This window comes from Arabidopsis lyrata (assembly GCF_000004255.2).
Source record: "Arabidopsis lyrata subsp. lyrata unplaced genomic scaffold ARALYscaffold_7, whole genome shotgun sequence".
Classification (NCBI taxonomy): domain Eukaryota; kingdom Viridiplantae; phylum Streptophyta; class Magnoliopsida; order Brassicales; family Brassicaceae; genus Arabidopsis; species Arabidopsis lyrata.
Genome location: NW_003302549.1, coordinates 18451828 through 18472345, shown reverse-complemented (window position 1 = coordinate 18472345; position 20518 = coordinate 18451828). Strand labels below are relative to the sequence as shown.

The 20518-nt window shown below is 30.5% G+C and overlaps 3 protein-coding genes across 4 annotated transcripts; 1 reads left to right on the top strand and 2 right to left on the bottom strand.

Moving 5' to 3' along the window:
• The first annotated feature begins 769 nt into the window (after positions 1–769).
• Positions 770–1889, top strand: LOC110226966 (paired amphipathic helix protein Sin3-like 4). 2 transcript variants are annotated; one of them, XM_021020024.1, is made up of 3 exons: positions 770–1021; positions 1145–1331; positions 1518–1889. In XM_021020024.1, exons 1-3 carry the CDS (start codon positions 894–896, stop codon positions 1665–1667), a joined length of 465 nt encoding a protein of 154 aa, XP_020875683.1. In that variant the 5' UTR covers positions 770–893; the 3' UTR covers positions 1668–1889. The 2 variants fall into 2 exon arrangements, 1 of the variants encoding a protein (XP_020875683.1); XR_002330857.1 differs by lacking the exon at positions 1518–1889 and having other exon boundaries at positions 931–1021; positions 1130–1234.
• Positions 1890–16396: 14507 nt separating this feature from the next.
• LOC9306510 lies at positions 16397–17188 on the bottom strand. Its single transcript, XM_021016450.1, has 3 exons — positions 16919–17188; positions 16727–16811; positions 16397–16639 (listed from the first exon to the last, which is right to left on the bottom strand). The coding sequence occupies exons 1-3, from the start codon at positions 17127–17129 to the stop codon at positions 16558–16560; spliced, it is 378 nt and encodes a 125-aa protein (XP_020872109.1). The 5' UTR covers positions 17130–17188; the 3' UTR covers positions 16397–16557.
• A 1105-nt stretch (positions 17189–18293) lies between these two features.
• On the bottom strand, positions 18294–19042 carry LOC110226160. The gene is made up of 3 exons (XM_021016833.1): positions 18943–19042; positions 18757–18808; positions 18294–18654 (listed from the first exon to the last, which is right to left on the bottom strand). The coding sequence occupies exons 1-3, from the start codon at positions 19040–19042 to the stop codon at positions 18504–18506; spliced, it is 303 nt and encodes a 100-aa protein (XP_020872492.1). The 3' UTR covers positions 18294–18503.
• Positions 19043–20518: the final 1476 nt, after the last annotated feature.

Here is a 20518-nt window from a genome sequence, read left to right as displayed (position 1 = left end):
TTCAATTTTTTTTATAAAGTTGACTATGAGCAACTCATACTTATCCAAACAGAAACTAATCTCCATCAAATATTGTATAACAAACCAATAAAGAAATATATATATATATATATATATATATATATATATATACTTTTTGACATTAACTACTTTAGGAAATTAATAATAAATTAATTTTAACACTACTATTACAGAAATAAAACAAACAACTCAAATAAAAATAGACGTGTATCACATGATATTATATTTAAATAAAGCAACAAAATAAAATCGCGCGCAAAACACAGATCATACACTAGTCAAAAAAAAGATGAAGAACATTAAAAAAGGAGAGAAATCTAATATGTTACCAATAAATGAAGATTGTGTCTTTTATATATGTTCTCTTTATAAGTCTCATGTAGTAAAAGCTTAACACCTCTCTCGGCTTTCTTTGTGAAAATTGGTTGTCTATTCTCTTTTTCTTTCGTGTGAGGTAAGTGTCGATACATGTACTTCTTTAGTCGTTTTTCTTTCGACTTTTGTTTGGACCCTTTGATCACTTCTCTATATTTTTTTCTTTTCTTATCACTCTTTTTTCGAAAAATAATATGAAATAATACTTAGGTTACGTTATTCCAAGTTTTATCAATGATCGCTTCATATTCCATTGCTATATTTCCTATGATAGTTATCTGGTTGCTAGATCTAATTCTTAATTGTAATTCAAATGATTATATATATATATATATATATATATATTATGTAAATGTTATGTTAAATTTTTTTTTTCCGACTTTGATTGCGTTCCATTGTTGTAAAGTTTTTAATGTTGGGAGACTATGCTGATCGTTACTTTTTCTGTTTTTTTTTTTCTTTTTTGGGTATAATGAAGCACTGACCAATTTAAAACCATGAGCGCACCAAAGCCAACTAAAATTAACCCACGTAAGTACCTCAAGATTGTGAAGAACAAACTTCAAAACAAACGTGACATTTATGTTAGGTTTCTTCAGGTCATGACGGCTTACACAGCTCATAGGTATAATATATATATTTTCAGTGTTAATGATTGGTTTTGCTCTTAAATATGATTTCTATCCATGAAAGACTCTTGTGATTTTTGAGGAGCTGAAGAAAGAATCTGAAGGTAATTTCATGGCAGAATTGATCCAAATGGTGTAAAATCTGTGGTGAAAGAACTCTTCAAGGAGGATCAAGAGCTGATTTCGGGTTTCAATACATTCTTGCCAAAGGGTTTTGAGATAACACTCAACTGTGAACAAACTCCACCAACAAATTTTATTGATGTTGAGTATTCGGAAGCTCTTGATTTTGTCAGAAAGGTTAAGGTAACTTTGGATAAAAAATAGGGGCCAAAATTTTATTTTATATCATGAATTTAAGTGTTTTTCCTATCATTTCTATAAGAACATAAACCAAATAAAACTATTTTATAGTCTAGCCATACTAGAACTTATAAGTTTCTCTTTTATGTTTGATTTTTCATTTTCCCTTACATTATCATTTATTTGTAGAAAAAGTTTCAGGATGATGACCGTATATATAAATCATTTGTTAATATTTTGGACATGTATAGAAAGAAAAACATGAGCCTTGATGAAGTCTGCCATGAGGTATATGTGTGTTGTACCATAACTATAATATTAAAATTGTTTCTTTTCTAATAAGAGCATATTTTTTGCAGGTGACTACCCTATTTCGAGACCATCACGATTTGCGTGTGGAATTTTATCACTTTCTCCCTCATTATTGATGATATTATAGCTAGAGAAGGGTGAAAATGTGGTTTAAATAAAATGGGATGATGAATTATGTATGCAATGAAGCCATTCTGTACCACCCGTTTGTTGTTGAACTAGTAAAACTAGTAACTTATCTCAGTTATTATGGACAATACATAACTTATTTTTCAAGTTTCTTACATAATTATTAGCAACGCCCAACTCCCATTACAGTTTCATTATTTCATAATCTTCCTAATAATGTTTGAATATCTTTTGGTAAATTAAGTAAACATTCAAAGATATAGTTTAAATGTCGAAAAAATTTGTATCTAAATCCAAATGAGAAGGAAGGTTAACTTTACAAGCATACAAATTTAATCGTTTGTATATTGTTTAATTCGGTTTTAATTTAAGCTGTTTAATTTTTTACCGGATATAGGAAATTTTAAACTTTTAAAAAATTTAAAAAATTATAATTGATATATTTAAAATCATTAAAAGTTTATAATATTATGAATATTTGAACAAAAATTTAAAACAACAACGGGTGGGTTATATTGCGAGACGGAGTTATATAGCGAGACATGTTTGAATCAACGTTAATCAAACTTTAAAATCTATATATATATATATATATATATAATAGGAGAGTTTCTCTCCATCTAAGGTGTCCACATCAACATCCATGTCACCATAATTTATTTTTTTGTGGGTTCCACATATTTTATTTATTAAAACAAAAACATTAAAACTAAACTAATTAATTCACACATTAAATAAAAACAATAATTGACAAAAATTAAATGAAATATTATGAAAAACGAAAAAAATAAATATACAACTTAAAATATGAAATTTTTGAATAGAGATTGAATATATATAAATTAGATCATTATATTTTAACATATAATGAGTAAATATTTTAAAATAGTTAGAGATACGAAAAAGAAACTTATCATATATTTTAATGGTACAAAATTTATTTTTTAAGAGTTGCCATTATTTAGTAGAGAAAAGGAAATAAGAGTTAAAAATACCAAATTTAAAGATTTTTACTTAAAATAGAAATCAATTCATTTCTGAAAAATAGACATTTAAAATTTGAGTACCGATTAAAAAATAAGAAGAATTTAGAACATATTATTATTTATAATTATAATATAATATAAGTAGTCAAATTAATAAATTTTCTATATTATAAATGTTTTCTAAATAAAAAAGTGAATACCTAAAGAAGAAAAACTAAATATTAATTAGTGTTTTTAGGAAATTCACATAGATTGAAACAAACTAAGGGTGATTTGAAATAAAACAAAAACTATCATAAACATCACAAATAAAAATAAAATAATTTTATCGAATAATAAAACTGTGTAATAATAATATTTGAGAATGTTATTTGGAAATCTATATATAGTAATGGTAGATTGAAGAGTTTTTTTCACTAGAAATAAAAATGATTTTGTTTTATTTTCTAAATAAATATATTTTAAAATTAGAATAATTTTTATGAGTTCGTAAGTGTCACATTTTATAAAAATAAACATTAAAAATACCATCTAAAATCATAATATATGTTAAATTATATATGTAGAAAGAGATTTTTGTATTTTTCAAATGGTCAAGATAAAGTGCAAAATTTCACGTTGAAATTCTATGTTTGTTTATAGGAATGAATCCATATATGAGATTTGTTTTCTATAAAACAATTTTAGATGCACCAAAGCATGGTAAAAAAACACCTTATAAGACCATGTTTAACGGCCCATCTTCAGGCCTGATCTTAGAGTTTAATAATAATAAACTTTGTAAAAAGTGGGTTTAGAACACTTCTCATGGTGGAAGCCCCCTTGGCCTATTGGTTGATCAAGGGTTGATTAATGCTTCTACACCAAGAGGTCTGGGGTTCGAGTCCCAGATATTGCGATTTATTAACAAATTTGCAGATTAATGGGGGCAAGTGTGCAAGAGATCTTCAGCGATGTACAATTATAGCCGTTCGCCAGGATTCTACGCAGAGAAGGAAATGTCGCCAGGTCATGGATCATTGAAGGGTATTCATCAAGATCACGAAGAAGGAAGTGTAGTCTGTCGTGAATCTAGTAAGGGTCGGAAAGAATTGTCAGTTGTAGAATCGTCTATGTAATAGTTCTCATAATTTGCAATTAATAATAAATCTAGACGGCAAAAAAAAAAAGAACACTTCTCATGTTCTTAAGCTAGAACTGTTTTTGGGCTGATCTTGTGGCGACGTGGCATGGTCTGATTCGTTGCGATTTGTGATAACGAAAATCTTTTAAATATTTAAGTTTTTTTTTTACTTTGTATTAATTAAATAAAATGTTTGTAACCTTTAGTTAATATGTTTGATTGTTTTTTTTTGTTTTTCATTTATATCTTTAATGTTTTTTTTATAATTATTTGGAATTGTATTTTGTGTTTCTTTTTATTTTCAAATCAATGTTAATATAAGTTTACTTTTTTATGTTTTCAATTTTAAAACTAATTTTTTAATTTTAATATACTTTAAAATGTTTTGATTATTAAATTATTAATTCATATGATCTAAACATGTTCTACCAATAATCAATTACTTTACAAAAGATCTTAATTAAAGCTCTTATAATATTTTAATATTTTTTCTCCCTTAAGATCAATCTTCAAAGATGCACCCTTGCATATGCCCTAACAAACATCTCCTCAGATTTCTTTTCTGATGTTCACTTTAATAAAAAGATCATGAAACTTACTAGAATTTTGAGTATTGAATGATATGAATGAGAAAATAAAAACGATCTAAGGAGAAAAGAAAATAGATGCGGGGAGACGACGAGTAAATCATAAAAGAAAACGAGAAAAACTGTAGTAAAAAATGTAAGAAACTTTTTACTACTTTGGAAAGATAAGGCACATGAATTAAAGTAAAATATTTTAAAATTCAATTTATTATATTATATTTATACTCAAAGAATAAAGTTTAAAATTAAATCCCGCGCAACGCGCGGGTATACCATCTAGTATCATTAACCCGCCGCTTCAATACATGTTAAATCCTCATTTTATTATTTTTAACACCAACAATATTAGACATATCGAATTATCTTGATTTTGTTAAGATGGTATAAAACAAAAATCATTTAGCAATGTTGTTTTCTTTGGCCAAAATTTCAGTTTATACCAATTATTGTGACTATTTTAATATATAATTAATTCAGCAATTATATAGTAAAAAAAATCAAAATTTTCACCTACAAATAATTAGCTCCAGAGTTTAAAGAATATTATTTTATATTGACAAATTAAACATATTCAACCCGTCGTATATCGTTACTTAATGAAATGTATGTTTTTGTATCTATATTTTTACAAACGAAACCTAAAACATCTTTATCGTAAACTATAATATATATATATATATATATATATTTGAAAATCATACAATTTTAATTATTTTTTGTATAATACATAATCATAAAATAAAAAAAAACAAATCGCCATGTAGTGTACCGCAAATAAATCTCTAGTTAATATTCAAAGAACTAGTTTTCGACTAATTTTTTATTTATTTACTTAACACTAAATATAATCCAAACCCACGATAAAGCGCCTAACAAAATTTTAAACATAATTTTGTTGCTATAAAATATGATAATTTATTATTATTATTATTATAAGTATTATTATTATTATTATTATTATTATTATTATTTCTTTGTTTCTGTTTTCTCCATTGCATGTTTTGCATCTACATAATACCAATTTTTTTAAACATACGCTACATTCGATGTAAAAACGTCATTTAAAAAAAATATAATTTAAAATTAAATTCAAAAAAGAAATACCAATTTTTTTAATTTCTTTCATGTCAACAAACAATTACGATGCTTTATTTTACTAGATCATAACCCATGATATAGCACGGGTGTGAATTTTTTTTTAATAAAATTAAATTATAAAAGGTGTATTAAAAAGCAAATAATATAATAGAATCAAAAATATAAAATTTATGTCATAGCTTGTGTAATTTTATTTGTTAATAGGATTAAATGTTGTATTATATTTATTTATGTGTGAAAATTTGTTTCGTAATAAAAGATTAGATAATATGGTAATGTATATAAAAATATTGAGAGATATATATAAAATTGGGCCAAGTTGGGTTCAATATTAAAGTTGCAAAATAAAAATAGGCCCAATCTTTAAGTAATCAACTTTGATTTTGTTTTAATAATAACATAAATGATTTAAAAAAACATAAAAAAATAATTTTTTCGAAAAAAAAAAAGACAGAAAAACAAACGACGTGTATTGCTTCGTTTTCGATTTCTGATAATGGAGAGAAGTCGGAATCCTTGTAATAAACATCTTTCAACGATTTTGATATCTAATTCTTCTTAATTGAGCTTTCCAGATTGATAAATGCATGCAATTTCATTCCTCTCAAACAATTTTGGAATAAAAGAATTCAAGAACTATAGTTCATCGATTATGTTTCGGATCAGTGGAATTAGAAATTCGTCTTAAAGGTACATCAAATTCTCAAGTTTAATCGTATCTATTATAAAAATCGATGAATATTGTTCTTCAATTGATTACTGATTGAATTGTAATGTTGTAAGGACTTCAACAAATTATAGAGACCATTTATATATCGTGGATTGAAATAATGTAATTCAAAATGCAAAATCTTGATTTGATCTAATCTTATGAGGTGATAGACCCCAATAATGGCGAGTGACGGAAGTGAAAGGAGAAGAAGTCTAAACATATTGTTCCACAACTTGCAGAAAGGAAAATTGAAGGTAAGATGTTCAATCAAATTGAATCATCGAATCAGCTAACGAAGGTTGTGGAAGACTTCTTTAAAAACAACATTCATTGTTTTGGTCTGAGGTTTACCTTTCTTGTCGGTGATATGAATCTTCAAACCTGATTTTGACGTCACTCTAGATATTGCCACATATAGTTGCCCATGTGAAAAAACCGGCCTAGGCAAATAAAGTCCAACATTGTCTAGTGTCTGTCCTTGACTCTTGTTTATGGTCATGGCAAAGGCTACAGATAGGGGAAATTGCCTACGCCTCATTTTGAAAGGCAGTCTTGCATCTGATGGTGTTATGAGCATCCTAGGAATAAGAACAATCTTACCAACTTTATTACCTGTAATAACTCTAGCTTCGATAACTGTATCTGCCATTTGAGTGATTTGTAGTCTTGTCCCATTGCATAAACCTTTGTTAGGATCCATGTTTCTGATCAACATGACCGGACAACCAATTTTAAGGCGCAAACAATGGTTAGGCAATCTAGAAACTCTGATACTGTTTAGAAAATCAGGAGAATAAGCTTCATTATTTGTAGAACTTGTATCAGCAGGGTCTATGCTGTCAGAGCTTAGGTAGATTCTTTCTTCACCTACAGACGGAAGGAAAACAATTGTAAATAACTAATAAAGTTGTTTTGAAATTAAATTAGCTAACTTAAAAAAGACTAACAGATGTTGATGGAAGTAGTTACCATTCACCATGTTCAACATATGCTCATTTATGGAGTTCACATCTTCATTAGTAGGACAAAGAATAGCTCTTCATTGAAAGAACTTAGGATCATTCTCGTCCATAAAATTATTTCCATAAACAGCCTGTATAATTGATTCGACCGGATCATGATCCTGAGTAATGAGAAACTCTTCTGGGATATCAATCTGAGCAATTCCATCATTAGGCTGAGCAATTTTACCATCCCCAATATCTAATATCCACTTTGAAAATTCCTCGATATTGCGCTTTTTCATGCTCACTAATGTTAGCGAGAAGTCTCATGTTTTTTGTTAGCTCCAAAACTTTGCAATGCTCCCGTATATAAGATGAATTTAATGCAGCAAAAACGATTTCCTCCCTACCAGCACCATTGATCACTGGTAATACCTTTCTGAAATCACCTCCAAAAACGATAACCTTTCCACCAAAAGGCTTATCATCTGGATTATTCATAATATCTCTCAAAGTTCTATCCAAAGACTCAAAATAATGCTTGCTCATCATAGGAGCTTCATCCCAAATAATAAGTTTAGCCTTTGTAACTAACTCAGCAAGATCTGTTCCACGTGAAATGTTACATGTAGACGACTCATTAGGATTTAAAGGAATTCCAAACCTTGAGTGTGCAGTTCGACCGCCATCTAATAGCAGAGCAGAAATGCCGCTAGATGCGACATTTAAAGATATGTCTCCTTTTGATCTAATAGCAGCAGAGAGTAACTTCCAGAGAAAAGTTTTCCTAGTACCTCCAAAACCGTAAACAAAAAACACTCCGCCTTTGTCATGTATCACAACATCCATTATCTCATCATATATCTTCTTTTGCTCTAAAGTCACCTTAGCCAACCATTCTTCATGCTTTTCTTGCAAATATTCACGGTTGTACTTGCGTTCATCCAACAAAAAATGGTTGCATTTTTGTACATCTTCCGAAGAAACTTGTGGCATCTGTTTCTATCTTGTAAGTGAAGTTCCATTTTTGGTTAGGAGCCTGGCTATATTTTGTAAACAAAACTCCTTTTTTTCCTCATCACTTAGAATAAGATCTGCAAATTTAATAAAAACATAACAATAAGATAAATTAGAAAGGAAATTGAGAAAGAGACCTGGTCGTTTCCATTCATTTCTTTTTCTGCGCTCTATATCCTCTGATATAATCTTCCACGTTGACTCCCACACCATCTCTGGTTTGCTTAAGCTGTCTGAAAGAAGCATGATGACAAATAGCCTACGAACATATTTTGCAGAGCACCAAAAATTGGCATCTTTAATACCCTTTATGTACTCCTTGTCATCATCTAGCAAACCTAAAGCGAAAACCGCATCCCTGAAGTTTTCGTGAACAACACCTTTCACAGTTTTGAGATCATTATAACATGTAACACCTCTGCAGATGTTTAAGAGTATTCTCAAATAATAAGCATCCTCTATTGCACGTGGAACAAAGTTAATTCTTCCAATAGCAAATCCCCTTTCTCTTGGTGAGAATTTTTTCTCTTTGCCATTCCAAGTGAACAGATTTGGAATTTCTTCATATAAAAGGTTTGTTGGATCTGGAGCTTTCTTTGGTTTTTTTTTTCCGATTTGAATTGACTATTGGATTTGGAATCTTCTTGTTAAGCTGAAACCACGCCAAAAAGTTGCTTCAGTACTTAATCGAGTCATAACACTCTCTGTTGTTTCACCTTTCTTGTAATAAATTGGCTGTTTTCCTTCTTCATGGAAGAAAAGTTTAACAACTGGTGTAGTCCGATGGTGTATAGGAAATTTGAAAATTCTCCACATAGCTTCGCAAGCAGATACGTACCTACAAAAAATATACAACAAATTAAGTTACAATCCATATAGTTGCCTGAATTATATATATTTGTAAAGTAATGACGATAATAATGAAATAACCTGCAATCAAAAAAATCTTGAACTTCGTCCTTTCCCTTGGTACCAGTAGTCTTTCCCGGAGTTGGATTAGAATCCACATTTGCAGTATCCTTGTCACGTGGCTCAACAACAAATGTGACACGGTCATGACCTTTATGAACATACTTAAACAGATACTTTATTGACCCTGATTGGTTGCACAACTCAACGTTAATGTGAGCATTATAACAAGGGATAGCTTCTCATTATATGGGATCACGTAACGATTATCGTACTTAAAACCATTATTCTCAATGTAAATACCAGTGTTACGTCTTCTATAAACTGGAAACCCATCATCATCAACCCTAGTATTGTTGGTAATCTTTTTTGGAAAAAACTTAGAGCATTTACCATTCACCATACATGGTGAATTAGGAAAACCAGCACCACATGGCCCATGAATCATACAGTCTTTAACCACTTCATACAGTTCTCGTTTTTTCACCTTATCTGGAATTTCAGCAGATATTACTTTGTCAATGTCTTCTGCTGTAGAAAACTTACTGGTGGCATGCATGAACAACAATATGTGGGCATGTGGAAGGCCTCTTTTCTGAAACTCAATAGTGTACATGGCTGCCAAAAAAACAAAACATATAAATCATTAAACTTTTAGGATATATCAATCACAGGTACTAATAATTTAGATAACAGATTCAAATAATAAATACCTGAAACTGTCTTCCCAAGTAGCTTCTTGGTAGTCAGATCATACATTAGGTTATCTAACTTCATCTTGAATATCCTAGAAATGATGTCTGGTCTATCATTAGGCTTCAAATTCCTCTCTTTACAGAATCTAACTATTTCAGGCCACTTTGAATTGCAAGTAAATGTTATGAAAAGATCTGGAAATCCAAAGTGTTTGCAAATAGCCATTACATCCAAATAATTGTTGGTCATGTACCATGGTCCCCCTGTAAAAGAAGCTGGAATCTTAAATTTTTTACCTTGATTTTCCAAATCATTGTTTCCAGCATTAGACGCATTCTGAATATATTCTAAGTTAGAACTCCGAAACTTTGGTTGATTCTTCTTAATATATCTCAGCCTGTTTAACTCAATCATAGTGTAAGCATCAACAATGAACTGCTGAAGCAAGCGCTTGGAACGAAGTAAGACATGTTTCTCATGTTTCCTTTCTTGAAGATGGAATGCAAACCACTGTCTCATACTTACATCTTTCTGTTCCTTGTCACTGCCATGGCCATTTGTTTTAGCTTTCTTGATACCAAGAGTATAACCATTTTCCCCGCATGCGAATAACAGAGGATATTGTAGAGCAAGGTAGGATTTATGCAGTTTACTTATTCTTTTTAACTTCCCAGAAGTTTTCTGTAGAACAATATCACGTTTATCCATATTTTCATCAAAATCTCCTGGAATTAAGGCAACAACTTCAGATGCTGATGGCATGTTATAATTTCTGCCATCACCTGTGTGAGCGGCAATAATTCTCATATGAAAAGGCTCTTCTGCGTTTGTATTAAATCTGTCTCTTGCAGTTCTAAACGCCTAAACATGAGGATTGACTTGATCTAAAAGTTTGATGATACTGTCGATGATTTCCTTTCTGAACCTGTTCTTTCCCTGGTCGTTTTCAGATTCCTTCCCTTTACTGAATAAACATAGTTTAGGTTATCAGATATATTAGTGATAAACTCATGTAAATTGGCTTATAAAGAAGAGTGAGTAAGAGAGAAAATACCTCATTATGTTGTATCTGTTGTCAACCTCATTTTCAGTATCTGCAATATAAAGTTGTTGAAACTTTGGATAGTCACCAGCTTTAAGCTTCAAAGCACCTATGAGATGGTAGTTTTCACCTTGAACTGCAAACATCTTCGGCCCACGGCCCTTAGTAAGACAATGATCTATTTTACCTCCAATAGATGTAAATGAGAACATCATGTTGTAAGGTCTGATGTTTTCTCTAAAATGTCTTGAGAGATCATCATTACTGGTAAGCAAATGCCATAATAATTCAGGTGAATCCTTAAAGGATGGTAATACGATTTGACCTTGCATACAACACAATGAAAATTTAGGATTGTTGGTATGCCTCCTCTTGTTTACACGTTCCCCATACCAAAAAATAGCACCACATTTCTCATAACTATGACCTGGATCACCTTCATCGACATAAGCTGAAAAAAACCAAAAAAATAATATAGGTTATAGTATAGTACTGAATTTTATAAATTGAGTCTCATGATTGAGTTAATAGGTATATTGTACCACTCTTTCTGTTCTGACGATTAGTAGGTAAAGGATTTGGTTTTCCAAAAGCTTTTTCAAACATAGTAAGTATGTCAAATTTATCTTTAGCTTGATAAATAATGTCATCTGTGATTTGAGAAACGTCGTCAACACGGTCATCTTCATCTGAGGATGCATTTGATGAATAATCTTCTTCACTACTAAAAAAGAAATCTTCTTGGTTGTTGCCTTCATAGTCTCCTGTTTATATTGGAAAAAAATTTTAAAAATATGAATCTTTATAAGATTTTTAAAACATGATAAAGGTCTTACCTTGTGAGGAAGCTTCATAATTTGAAAAATCAGCATCTTCATCTGTATCTGAACTGTTACCATTATCTTCTACATAACTCTGATGAGAGTGAAGGAGATCATCATAAAACTTATTGTTTTGTATTGATGATCCGGATCCTCTTGTTGTAACTGTGGACAAATACCAAATGATATATCCATATATCAATTTCTCATAGATATTTTCGTGTATCTCTTAAGCATTACCATTTACATGAATTATGTGATATTGTACTAATTCTGACATATAACCTGATAAATTTCCTTTGAATCTTTTATTGGCAGAAGATGCAGGAGGATAATCATCATTATGCATATAAGAAGATTGACTCAACAGAGGAGAGTCATTGATTTGAGTTGAGGTAATCTGGGAAGTATTGGATTTAGTACCTGACTCATTAAATACTGTTTATAGAATTAGCTCTCTATATTATGTCAAAAAAATGAAATAGATTGTAACCATACTTCTAACAGAAATATTCTTACTTACAAGAAATAGGTGAGATATTTCTTGACCTCTTTGCATTAGGGTTATGATAAGGAGTGCTTATCTGATTAAATTTTTCTATTGCAGTTCCTGACAATGGTGTTCTTTGGTCAGATGGTGATTGTCCAGATGTAATGCGTGGTGAGTTAGATATGTCTCCCAAAACTCTTCTAAATACTGAATTGACTACAACATTATTGCTGATATTGCTTTCTCCTGAACCTGGAACATTGTTTTCATCGAGTATAGTAGATGATGGTCTTATTCTAACAGGAGTTTGAGTGACATCATGATCAATTTGACCCCTTGCTTCTTTCTTCTTCCTCATGAAAATGTGATTTCCTGAGGAAAAAATAGGATAGATCGTAACACATATGTGATGACATACAAAATTTGTAGGAATATAACTGTAGATGTTGGAAAGTATAACTTCTATGCTCTGTTTTACCTTATCAAACTCTTGAATGTGTTCCGTAGTATAAGAATATAACAAAGCGAGTTTTTTGACTGTATGAGAATTTATGCATCTGAGTTGGAGAATGACTAAAGCTTGGATAAATACTATTGTACCAGATATGAGAATAAAATCTTGTTAGATATGTCGATATATTCAATATCTGAAACTATCTTTAAAAAAAATTGAGTAATTTAAGATTCTTTATAAGTAATTAGTAACTAAATTCTATACTATCATGATTGAGAGGATATACTAAATGAGAAGATCAAACAACAGGAAGCAATAATCTCGGAGCATCACTGGCTTATTATTCAGGTCAGTATCATTCAGAATGATCCGCTTATAGTAAATTTTGATCGATATAATCTAACGTTCTCTGAAATCAATAAAACATAATTAAGAAAAAAGGAAATATATTATTCCATAGCTTGTGCTAATAGCACATTTAATATTAAGTTTTACAAAGCAAACATAAATGAAAAGCAAGATAAAATAAAAGGATTTTGGTCTAATGTGCCATATACTGTAGCAAAACTTACAGAAATTGCCACAAAACATTTGTTTTTCCAAATGTGCCATAATGGTAGACAAGACTTTGAAACGAAAATTTTTGGTAGACAAGAAATGTTGTCCATCTTTGAAACAACAGATTGGGAAGATATTTGGTGGACAAAAAATCTTGTCCACCTTTGAAACAACAGACTTTTGGTGGACAATAATTCGAAACAGCATACAAAATTTTTGGTAGACAAGAAATGTTGTCCACCATTATGGCACATTTGGAAAGATTTATGTTTTGTGGCAATTTTGCTAAGTTTTTGAACAGTAAGTGGCACATTAGTTAGATTTCTCTAAAATAAAACATAGGGGGAATATTCAGAAAACAATCCACTAAGAATTGATGTATTAGTTTGAATCAACTTCTTCCATAAAAACATCGTCATCATCTGAGGGTGTGAATTCATCATCTCCCTGAGTGTAACACTTTCTGTGAATCCAAAATACAACTAAAATCGGAATCTAACAATTTGAGTATAAGTTTAGGTAAATTGAATCTATTATAGCGAAGGAAAACATGAATTGCTGTCTGTTGATGTCATGGAAATTTGGATCAAAGAAAATCCTTGGACAACCTACACCAGTAATCAAGCAAGGTTTACCTATAAAACAGAGAAATTCAAAAATCAGTTCCATAACCAAATGCTTGGCTATCTAAACTGTCACATACTTTTATAATTAGTTGTAGAAAATCACCTTGAAACACTGAAATCCTCCAAAATCGCAGAATGATTGGTTCATTGTGATAATCCACATCACTTAGGGTCTGATTGGCAATTGCTTTAGAGTCTTTACAAAGCAAAAAAATTTCTAAAGATTTGAAATACATCCAATCAAGCTTTAGAAGCTTTGGCTTTCCTTTTTTTCCTCACAGCCAAAATATTTCCTTAATTCATTTTTTTGGCTGTAGAAAGCCTTTTTTTCTAAAGCACATAATTTTCAACTTTCCAAAATTTTAAATTTCACAGCCAAAATACTACAGCACTAAAATCTACAGCCACAGCAAATAAACCTACAATCATATTTCTACAGCAACAAATGTAAAGCTACAGCTGTTACCAATCAGGCCCTTATTCTTCTAGAATACTTCCTTACAAATTCTTCACAGAAATTTCCTTTTGCCACACAATTCAAGTAATGACCACTACATGTAATGATACAATGTATAATCACAGGCTCATATGTAATAAGACTGTTAACTAATACATACATATTTTTCAAAGCACGTAATAGCATTGTAAAACTGTACTTACATAGTATCCTTCAGTGTGAAAGTAACATATCTTGAATCCATATCACTTCCACCTTCCAGAAGTCTTCCAACAGGAGAGACACTGACAACCACTCCACATACATCTAAATATGGCAAGAATCAATCATTAGTATATAGATGATCTATTAAAATTAACTAAAAATGGTTGCCAATATAAAACAGAAACTTACCAACAACAAATTCTTTGTCTTCTTCTGATGCATTATTGATACTGAAAAAATCTACACAATTAAAAAATTCGGATTGTGATTTTGGTCTGACAGGATCTACCTCTGTGTTCCTATTACAGCTAATCTGGTAAAAATGATTAGAGTTCCTTTCAGGCAATGAAGGAGGAATCACATCAAATTCCGACAAAAGGTACCATTGTCCTTCGTTGAGCTCTCTAGGGAAGTTCCTTTTGATTGCAATTGTAGGAACCGTAGCATCAATTCTTTGTCCCTTATAAAGAAAATGATAATAAGTTAAGTTTCCTTTATCATTATCAGCACAAAGAGAAAATATATAACATTATTAGCGCAAAGAGAAAACAATATATACCGTTTCATCCACAAGAATCATAGTTGTCTGATCATTAGGATGTTTAGGAGGATTATTCCAGATGCTTAAGACCTTAACAAAAACCAGCCATTTCTTCTTCCTTCGATTTAAATCAGAAAAAAGCACTGCCATGATCAGCGAAGTAGATTAGGATGAAAACCTCTCTAACTGGTGTGCTTTTTGTTTCTAAGAAATGAGCGATTTGAGTGTGATATTATAGTGAAGTATAGATGTATTTATATACAGGTTATGAATGGAGTGAAAACCTATAGCATTGTGTCCAATTTACTAAATAAAAGTAAACAGAATGATGTTTTAATAAAAGTAAAGTGTAACAAATAATATATCACTATGTAAAAACCAGTTGTAAAACATGACCATAGCATATGATTGATATATTGACTGATATAACAGCTTTTTTGTTTTTCAAGATTCATGTCTTTGTCTTACCTCTAAGAAGCTTGAATTTTGACCAGATATAACAGCTTTTAATGGTTTTCGTGCCTATTTTGTGTTTGCTTATTCAGATACATTTAAATGTTGTAAGAGTGATGCTAATAGACAAAACCCGTGAATTGGAAAACAAAGCAAGTGGCCTATTTCACATCCAACACAAATACCAAACAATGGAAATAAATATCAGAACATATATTAGTTATTGGTATTTTAGGATTTCCTGTTTGGTTGTCATGTAAAACAATTAAATCTGGTAAGACTGATGGGGGGATTAACGAAAATAATTGCATGAGTCAACAGGAAATTTATTGGCTGTTTATTTCCTATAGGATTCATACCAGTATGTTGACAATCAGATAATTTGACTGGAAATTAAAGCTTATGCATTTACAATTATAAAATAGGCTTTGTTGGATTAGGATTTAAGTTTTCATGTTATGTATATGCCATTGTAGATAGTTTTTATATCATAAAGTACCATGTACATAATATTTTTAATTTTCTGTACTATTTGTAGATATTCTCACTAACTTTTAAAATACTTGAGTAAGTTAACATTCTTTAGAAGTAGTTAATAACTAAATTATATACTTTCATGATTGACAGGATATATTATGATAAGAATATCAAACAATAGGGAGCAAGGATCTCGGATCATCAACCTATTATTGAGGTTAGTGTCATTCAGAAGGATCAATTTATAGTAAATTTTGCTCAATATAAAAAATTCTTTCTGTTCTCTGAAATTTAAAAACATTATTAACATAAAAAAAAAAAGATATTCCATAGCTTGTGCTAGATAATAGCACAATTAAAAAAAAAAGATATTCCATGCTTTCTTTTATACAGAAAGCTTACTAATTAAGCAAAATAAAAGTAAAACTCAGATAAGCAAAATAAAAAACAACTGAACATAAGAGTCTAATTTTACAAATACGGGAATAGCACATTGCTTAAAAAAAGTTAACAAAACAAAGCATTAAAGGATGTCCAAGATAGAATATAACATAGGAGGAATTTTCTTGATCCCATCCACACAGCTACAAATCTTAGTTAGAATCACCGTCTTCATCAGAAACATTGTCATTATCTGTGGATGCTGTCTCTTTATTTCCAGCAGTGAAAAAGCAGCTACGAAAATAAATATAACTAACATAAGAATATAAAAACTTATGTATAAATAAACCAATTTAAATTTCATATATACTGTGGAAATACATGTAGCAGTCTCTGTTAATGTCACTGAAATTTTCATCGATGAACATTCTTGGACAACCTCCTTTCGTAATCAAGCAAGGTTTACCTAAAAACACACAAAAAATACCATAATTAGTATGTACTGAAATTTGTTGGCTATATAAAGAGTCAAATATGGATTACGAATCTTAAAATTAGTTTGGAGAACATCACCTCCAAACTCTGATATCCTCCAAAAACGCAGAACAACCATGATTGGTTGATTGTGATAATTCACATCACTTATTCTTCTAGAATACGTCCTAACAAATTCTTCACAGAAACTTCCTTTTGCAACACAATTAATGGAATGGCCACTACATGTAATGATACATAATAAAAATATAATGACACTTTTGAAAATCTGATAACTAATACAACTCATATAGACGTAGACTATATTGATTTTCCAATAAAACTTACGCAAGGTCCTTTAATGTGAAAGTAACATAGTTTGAATTCAAATCACTTCTTCCTTCAAGTAGTCTTCCAATAGGAGAGACACTCCTAACCACTCCAAAAATATGGGAATAAGTAAAAAATTAGGCTATAGGATGATTCCAAATGCTCAAGATCTTAACAACTACAAACCAAAATCATAGTAGTGTGATCGTTGGGATGCTTGGGAGGATGATTCCAAATGCTCAAGATCTTAACAACTACAAACCATTCCTTCTTCTCAAGAGTTAAATCAGTTAAAAAATTATTCATTTGGAAAAGATTAGAGTAATCGTCTGAAAAGGATGAAAGCTGATGATTTTTTGTTTGTGGAAACTCTTGGGAGAACTTGAGTGTGATACATGTAGAAATCAATATATGTATTTATACACATCTTGAAAAGGCCAAACCTATAGCATGACCAATAGAAACAATTTAGAAAAGCCAAAAAAATCATTTTTATATATTACTAAATTAGAGAAAACAAAAACTTTATATGTGACAACCAATTTGCAAAACTTGACCATTGCATATGATTGATGTATTGACACAAGTTAACAGCTTTTTTGGTTTTCAAAGTTACTGTGTTTCTATGACATCTCAGAAAGAAACTTTAATTTGATGATAAAATGCAGCTTTTTTGAAATTTGAACTTTTGACTATAGTTAATATCACGGACCTTTAAAGTTCATATGATCTTATATGCATCCTGAAATGAGAAAGATTATTTGGTTAACAAAAAAAAAACTATTCAGTAACTTATATAAATTGTAACATACTGACATTAAAGGTCCATCATATTCACGAATGATATAAGTTCTTAACAATGCAAATAACTTTTGGCAAAGTACATTTAAACATATAGTAAAGTCTCTGGGAATCTTAAAATTTAAAGATAGTCAAATAACAAAAAACAAAAAGAGATAACAGGAATATATCAAAGTACAAACAAACTGATAAAACAGATGATTCAATTTTATCCTCCTAGCTTTGTCTTAGTTAGAATCCACTTCCTCCATCTGATCATCATTTGCCTTGGCGATTGCAAATGATCGACTAAATTATAAAAAGCAAAGAGGAAATATTAGTTATCTTAATCTCCTGCTAATTAAAATATAAGAAAACCATAAAGTATGAAATTACATGTATCTGTAGATATCGAAATCTGGAAATTGTTCATCAATAAAAACCCTTGAACAGCCAGCTACACTCATTAAGCAAGGTGACCTTATAGAGGAATAAACAAAAAGAGTTTTAGATTAAATAAATATGCATATATAGTTTTTGATCAAATTAATAGAAATAATGTAATTCAATATAGTTAAGCACCTTTTATTTCGGAGATCCTCCAGAATCGCATAACAGCCACGATAGGATCATTGTTGTATCTAGGAGAACTTAAACGTGTAGACAATTTGTTAACAAACAGCTCACAAGACTCTCCAACTGCAACACATATCATCTTTTTGCCACTAAAAATATAAATAACATAGAGATTATTCAGGTTAATACAATCTAGCTTCATAAAATAATCATGTAACACTAAACATAATAAACAAAAAAGCAAAACTTACTCATTGTCCTTAATCTTGAACATCACATGTCTTGCTTCATAATCGGTTTGTCCTATACCACAGACAAAAGACACTGTTCGAATGGGAGACACTTGTTATCAAACCAATAGCATCTACACAGGAAAACAAATATATTCAGATTAATGGCTCTTGACAATATATCTTAATTATGTATATAGAACTTACCAGTTACATGCTCCTTTTCTTGTGTTCCAGCATATTTGATTTCATCATAATCAATGAAATCCATGTAATTGTTGATTGATCTAGGAGTTATGTGAACCATTTTTGTTTCTCACTTACATTGAATCATGAAAGGGTGCCAAGAGTATCTAGAAATGGGATTTTAGGGAACAACGTTGAAATGAGACATGAAGTACCATTCACATTCTTTGAGATTCTTTTTGAAATTGTGTCTGTATAGACCATTTGGGATTACAGCATCAATTCTGTTTCCCCACATTCTGTTTCCCTACATTCGATGTAAAAACGTCATTTTAAAAAAAAAAAAATTTAACATTACATTCAAAAAAGAAATACCAATTTTCTTAATTTCTTTCATGTCAACAAACAATTACGATGCTTTATTTTATTTCATTTTCTTGACACCGAGTATGATGCTTCTTATTAAATTAGCAAAAAAAAAAAAACCATACATTATTATAAACAAATGATCCTAGTGGAAGCCCCCTTGGCCCATTGGTTGACTAAGGGTTAATTAATGCTTCTACACCAAGAGGTCTGGGGTTCGAGTCCCAGATATTGCGATTTATTAATAAATTTGCAGATTAAAGGAGGCAACTGTGCAGGAGATCTCCAGCGAAGTACAATTATAGCCGTTCGCCAGGATTCTACGCAAAGAGGGAAGTGTCGTCAGGTCGTGGATCATTGAAGGTGTCCGTCAAGAGCATGGAGAAGGAAGTGTCGTCTGTCGTGGATCTAATAAGGGTCGGAAGGAATTGTCCGTTGTAGAATCGTCTATGTAACAGTTCTCATAATTTGCAATAAATAATAAATCTAGACGTCAAAAAAAAAAAACAAATCTATACTAGTATTATTATTATATTTTTTGGATTTAGAAACGACGAAGGGGTTATTTTCAGGCGTCAGCATTCGACGCGCTCGACGTTAAGGAGATGATCAACGTTCATATATTATCCAATTGACGAAAATGTGTGTTCAACGTTCTACATCGATTAAAATATTTAGACAATGATTCAGAATCATATCATAAATAAGAACATTAATAAAATAAATGAGTTTTTTGGCGGGATGGGTTTGGCGGGACGGGTTTTTGAATCAACAATAATAAAAAGATTAAAATATCATTAATCCGCCGCTTCAATACGGATTTAATCCTTATATGGCAGACGAATTTGAATCAATATTTATATACCGCTTTAATACGGGTTAAATCCTTAGTTTATTAATAATTATCTCGTGGACTCGTGGTATACCGTTACTTAATAACAATTGTAAACTATAATATAAATAAATATGTTATAAGGAGATACAATTTACAAAATATTTTTATACTAACTTTAAAATTAAATCATCCCGCGGTGTACCGCGGATTAAAATCTAGTGATCTTAGTATTATTATATCATACCGAACTAATCATCAAGTAGAATAATCATTAACAAAAATTTGCACTTTTTCTTTTTGGTAGATCCATCATAATACAATGCTAATGTCTCAATAATACATATAAAGGCAGTGAATGGTGACTTAATGGCGGTGCGGTTTCCAAGCACTTTTTGA